The sequence below is a fragment of the Octopus bimaculoides genome, chromosome 2, assembly GCF_001194135.2.
Source record: "Octopus bimaculoides isolate UCB-OBI-ISO-001 chromosome 2, ASM119413v2, whole genome shotgun sequence".
Taxonomy (NCBI): Eukaryota; Metazoa; Mollusca; class Cephalopoda; order Octopoda; family Octopodidae; genus Octopus; species Octopus bimaculoides.
In genome coordinates, this window is record NC_068982.1 from 77544 (window position 1) to 84225 (window position 6682).

Here is a 6682-nt window from a genome sequence, read left to right on the forward strand (position 1 = left end):
CCCCTCTACTGCCATTCAGAATTTGAATGCTCAGAAAATAGATTCCCTCACATGCCAGGGGGAGAAACTGGAAGTAGTTGATAGCTTCTGTTACCTAGGTGACCAAGTTAGTAGTGGGGGTGGATGTTCAGAGAGCATTGCCACTAGAATAAGAATAGCCTGGGCAAAGTTCAGAAAGCTCCTACTTCTACTGGTGACAAAGGACATCTCGCTCAGAATGAAGGTTAGATTTTATGATGCATGTGTGCGAACTGCCATGCTTCATAGCAGTGGAACATGGGCTTTGACTGCTGAAGACATGTGTAGGCTCGAAAGAAATGAAGCTAGCATGATCTGCTGGATGTGTAATGTCAGTGTGCACACACGACAGAGTGTAAGTGCCCTGAGAGAAATGCTGGACATAAGAAGCATTGGATGTGGCATGCAAGAGAGACATTTGCTTTGGTATGGTCATGTACTACAGATAGATGAGGAGAGCAGTGTGAAGAAGTGCCACTCCCAAACAGTGGAAGGAATGCAGGGTAGAGGGAGACCCAGGAAGACAGGGGATGAGGTGGTGAAGCGTGACCTTCGAATGTTGGGCCTCACAGAGGCAATGACGAAAGACCGAGACCTCTGGAGATCTGCTGTGGCTGAAAAGACCCGGCAAATAAAGTGAGTTCACAGCTGTAACCTACACCAGTGTCACATAACCAACCAACTCAAAAGTACCCTTGGATCGTAGGGTGACATGCCGTGCTTGAGGAGACCTATTGAGTCAAGAACATTAAATCAAATTACAATCAAATGTAAATTGCAGTTGTGGTCTCTGTGCCGGTGGCACGTAAAAAGCACCCTCTACACTCTCGGAGTGGTTGGCGTTAGGAAGGGCATCCAGCTGTAGAAACATTGCAAGATCAGACTGGTGCCTGGTGCAGCCCCCTGGCTTTCCAGACCCCAGTCGAACTGTCCGACCCATGCCAGCATGGAAAACAGACGTTAAACGATGATAATGATGGGGATCCAGGAAGACATGAGACAAAGTGAGAAAGGCAAATCTTAGGACCTTCAACTTCATAGATGAGATGACAAAAGACTGGGATGACTAGCAATATGCAATTCTTGAGAAGACCTGCCTACCTCAGTGAGACTGAGTTATGGTTGAGTTATGTCTGTATATGCTCAACTACTTCCCCCAATTGCCTTCCTCTTCAAGATACCTTCACCACCTATCCAGTCCCTAAGACACCACTTACTCTCCTTCCTCCCCCACAGCCATTTCATTTATTATCCACCTGTCAACCATTAAACACTGTCCTCCTCACTGGCATTTCCATTGGTCACACTCTACCCCCACCCTCAATCATCTCTCCTCATCCTCACTCTGTTAATATACTACACCTGCCCCCCTCTTCCCCATCTACTCCTACAACCAAGTAACATCGCACTCCTCTTGTCTTCCTCACAACTGCTTCATCATTGTTATTCTGTTACTCAACTCCTACCCTCCACCCCAACTCATCACTCTTTGGTTCCATTCAGTCATCCCCACCACCCTCTTTTCTAAAATGTGAGTGGTCACCAGCTCCTCTAAAGTAAAAAAAAACCTCTTATATTCTGGCTCCTTTTCTCACACTTTTTTTGCCCTTCATCTCCTAGTATACTGTTATACCCATCAAGTTTGCAGTCATACAAAATTGCATGGTGGCCTCACTGGTGCTGGTGGCATGAAAAAAGCACCCAGTCTCCACATACTGTAAAGTGGCTGGCATTAGGAAGGGCATCCAGTTGTAGAAACCATGCTAAAGAAATCACTGGAGCACAATGTGTTCTTTGGGCCCATCAGATCCTGTCAAACCATCCAACCCATGCCATCATTCTCCGCTCTCAGCTGAGGAGTCTTTGTCTTGTGAGCTCATGAGTGCAGGTGAAATGTAAGAAACACCAGTGCTGGTACCACATAAAAAACACCCTTTGTACACTCTATAAAGTGGGTGGCATTAGAAAGGGTATCCAGCCATAAGGGTATCATGCCAAAACAGACAACTGGAGCCTGATGCAACTCCCTAGCTTGTCAGCTCCTGTCAAACCATCCAACCCATGCCAGCATGGAAAGCAGCCTTTAAATGATGATGAAGATGATGACATAGCCAGGCCTGCACCCATTAGTGTGTGTGTGTGTGTGAATGCATGCAATCTGCATCCTAAGCATGAAATTGAGTAAGGAGTAAAAGACCCTGGTGACATTTTGTGGAGATCTATTGTTAATACATGACTCCATAACTCTGCCCTTTCAAAGACAAGTGAAATATAACAAAAAAATTCTTTGAAAAAGAGTAAAAGTTTTATTGATAGGAAGAGTATCCGGCTAATATTATTACCTCATAAATAAATCTTTGTCCAACCTCTACTAGTATGGAAAAAGCAGATATTCAATGAACAAAACAACCTATGCATCATATCTCATTTAATCTGAAACATTCTTCAAACCTGCGCAACATCAAATCCAAAGTTAACAAACTGATCCACAAGAGAGAGAAGTGGGCTTTATGATTCATATTTTATTGCTTTACATTCAATTTCTTCCCTTCTAGCATGAGTGCAATGTCCAGGAACCCAATCAACTAGAACAGGACCCCACTGTCACTTAAGCAAGCTTCTATGTCATACTCAAAGCACCAACCAATGATTCTAATAAAACACCATGAGTGTACAAGACTAGTGTATATAAGGAATAATCCAGTTTTTTCACTGCACAATTTTTATCTTTTATCCCTTTTTCAATGCTGATGTTAGTGGGGTTCTTTTTCCCACATATTTGTAACTTTGCATCTCAACTCTCAGATCAAAAAGAATTAAATGTCAACCTAAGGCACAATAAATGCGCTTTGTCCAAAAATATTGCACTGTGAGAAAAGTTTCAACTTGTTAATAATATGGTCAATAAAAACATCTATACCACATCTGCATAACATATATTGAACATCTATACCATATTCATAGGACATCTATGTAACTTTTATGTAACATTAAATCTGGTCCAATACAAGGAATAGTGTTGCACTATGGAAGGCAAAAAATAAACCCTTTAATGAGTCAAGTATTCATGAAAAAATACTTAACCAAGATATAGCAGAATGGAAAACTGAATTCTTCACATTTTGTATGAAGAACCAGTGTTTGTCTGTTCAGTCAATTATCTTTTTTATTAGTAAACAATTTTAATCCTAATGGGAAAAGGGAGAAAGATTTCAAAGAGAAGGAAGAAATTAATTTGGCATTCAGTGAATTTAGAAAATTACCAAAAACATTTTGATTACATTGGACTAATATTCTATCAACTAGCTTCGCTGGTTTAACAGATCAGTCCATGTTGATATTTCATCCAGAACATTATTATTTTCATATTAAGTCTTAATCGACAAATTGAATAATCATCATTCACCATCATTGTTTAACGTCTGCTTTCCATGCTGGCATGGGTTGGACGGTTTGACTAAGGACTAGTGAGCCAGAGGCTGCACCAGGCCCCAATCTGATCTGGCAAAGTTTCTACAGCTGGATGCCCTTCCTAACACCAACCACTCCAAGAGTGTAGTGGGTGCTTTTACATGCCACCAGCATGAGGGCCGGTCAGGCGGTTCTAGCAACGACCACGCTCAAAAGGTGTTTTCACGTGCTACCTGCACGAGAACCAGTCCAGCAGCACTGGCAACGACCATGCTCCACTGTGCTGTGTTTATAGACAAAATAACTAGTTTGTTCAGTTCACTTGAGTGTAAGGATCAAGAATGCACTGTGGCAGGTGTCTTGTTAGCTTACACCATATGAAGCTAAAGGAAAGTGGAGCTTCAATAGACAACCTGTGTTGGTCCACTTTGTAAGAACTGAGACCAGGCTCTGACTACTAGTTGTATGTCGTGTCCTGTTGTTTAAAAGTTCATCTCATTTTAAATTTATTAAGCAGACAATGGAGCTTAGTGCAGTCCTCTCGCTCACTGGATCCTGTCAAACCAAAGACAGACGTTAGATGATGATGATGATGTGTACAAGCTTCCATCACCAGCTATGTTAGTGAAATAGGTAGAATATTAGACAAAAGCAAGGACGCAATAATTATTTTGAATTTCCATCTAAAAAAATTAGAACATAAATAAAAGCCAGTTTACCTGCCGATCAAAATTCTCTACACCTTCCTCTCCCATCCACATGTATTCTGAAAAATCAACTTCTGATTTCACAGGGTCTGCTTCCATCTTAATTTTATTCGAATACTTCATATTTGCCTAAAAAAGAAATGAAAAAGAAAACATGAGTAAGAATATCTTGTAATATAGAAACAAAGACTCCCAGCAGGCCAAGACAAAATACGGTCTCAAACTGCGTCATGTCCATTCATCAAAAGTTCATATTGTATCAGAAGCTTGCAGATGTTTTCCATTTGAATATTGGTTTCAAATTTTGATACAAGGCCAGCGAATTCAGAGAAGGGGCTAAATTGCTTACATCAATCCCCAGTACTCAACTGGTACATATTTTATCAACCTCAGCAGAATTTGAACTCAGAATGTAAAGATGGGTAAAATGTCTAGCAGTATTTCATCCAGTGCAGTAGCGATTCTACCAGCTCTCACTGCCTTTCATAATAGGGATTTCAAATTTTGGTAAAAAGTCAGCAATTTTGGAGGAGCAGAGTAATTTCAATTATATCAACCCCAGTGTTTGATGAACCTCTTTTATTAACTCAGAAAGGATGAAAGGCAAAGTCGATCTCACTGGAATTTGAACTCAAAGAAGAAATGCCATCACAAAAACAAATTCAGCATGAAAAAGTACATCAATGCACCAAATTTTAAAGTTTAAAATTTCAAAATCTGTGACAAAAACAGAAAAGATTTTTCTCTCTTCTCTCTTTGTCTATCTCTTTCATTTTTCTCTTTTCTCATTATAAATTTCCCCCCTCTCTATAAATTTATCACTCACTCTCACTCTCAAATATAAGTATATTGCTCACATTGAGCGTGTATATGTGTGCATGCATGTGTGTAAGGAACTTTATTAGGGTGATGGAGTGATTTTGAAAAACCTATTTAAAAAGATAATTTATTTTAACGGCATACTTATCTGTCAGTAAATATGTTTTCCTTACACACACACACACAGAGTCACTTGGTTCGGGGTGAAGGTTAAAAATTAGGATTACAAATTTTTTTTTTGGTTGTTGCTTAAATCCCAGCCTGAGCTAAGCAAACTATAACATCAGCATCATTATTCCATAAAATGTGTTTATGGGGAGGAAAATATTGAAAGACATCAACACATGAGAGACAAAGAAATTAGGGAGGTACCAAGTGATCGTAGGATGTGTCAGAAACAACAGCTAAACCTCCCTTAAATCATACACCTTTTCAACTGAAAATTATTCTGAAATTATAAACAGAAACAAATTGCAGATTAGGACTGCCTGTAATCAAAAATTGTGATTTTCAAAAAAAATTCGATAAATAGTTAATATTTTAGGATTTCTGTGATGGGGTGGGGATGAAAGAATTTTTTAAAATTTCACTATGTTTTTAAATTACATTTCATTTTCTGTTTGAAAATAAAGTGGGAACTGTAATTAATGGTGATCACCGATTTCCCAAAATTTCTTTTAACTGATAAGGCTTCTCCCACTGCTAAGTGCATAATGCAAAAAAAAATTTTTTTTTTAAAGGCCAAAATTGGAACTCAAGGTGGGGGAAGAAAGGGGGTTTGAAGAAAAAATTATATTTTCATTTTTTTTTTCTTTTTTACCGAAAAGGCATCTTCCATTATTTTAAATGCATAATGCAAAAGAAAAAAATTTGACAAAATTGATCCAGAAGAGGAAGATGGGGGATTTATAAATTTAAAAAAATATTTTTTATAAAAAGCTTCGAGAAAATCAAACTTATATGTGCGTGCTATTCCGAAAGTCCGCCAAGGCTTTCTAGTGTGAAAATTACCAAGTAACGACGGGATACTCAGCTAGTGTGTGTGTGTATGAGTCTGATAGTAGTACAGATAGCCGATACTTCGAAGTCACAGGCAATACTATTTTTGTTAAAGAACAATGAATTTATATTCTAGTAAATATATTGAGCAATCCTTCAATTTAAATTTGAAATTGTTATTATAACATAAAATCAAACATTAACATACACACATAATCATCGTCATGGTTTTAATGGCCATTTCAACATTTGCATGGGTATATATTCATATATACACATTATACAGACATTACATATATGAATGCACATCTTTGTGTCGGTTTGTCTCTCATCACCGCTTAACAACCGGTGTTGATGTGTTTACGTTCCCGTAACGTAGCGGTTCGGCAAAATGGTCTGATAAAATAAGTACCAGGCTGTAAATTTATCAAAAAATACTGGTGTCGATTTGCTCAACTAGAATTCTTCAAGGCAGTACCCCAGCATGACCGCAACAAGATATTGTAAGGCAATATTAAAATAGGAGATTCTTTCCAAGTCTTACAAACAAAAAGAATCCCTTAAAATGGTACCAAATATTTCATTTCAGCTCTCTCCCTCTATATTATAACTCTATCGTACATTTCTCTCTCTTTACACACATATATATATATACACACACACACACACACGTATATTTTTTGTTAGACGTTTATATATATATATATATATATATATCTATATATATA

At 38.2% G+C, this 6682-nt stretch overlaps 1 protein-coding gene across 3 annotated transcripts in view; it reads right to left on the reverse strand.

Moving 5' to 3' along the window:
• Nucleotides 1-6682, reverse strand: part of LOC106870754 (polyadenylate-binding protein-interacting protein 2) — a 23411-nt gene that overhangs the window by 15698 nt on the left and 1031 nt on the right. For 2 of the 3 annotated variants that reach the window (XM_052975180.1, XM_014916950.2), the window contains exon 2: nt 4149-4265. In XM_052975180.1, coding sequence (XP_052831140.1) covers nt 4149-4265 — 117 coding nt within the window. Of the gene's footprint in view, nt 1-4148; nt 4266-5327; nt 5386-6682 lie in introns of those variants that run through there. The other variant, XM_052975175.1, reaches the window with a different exon arrangement.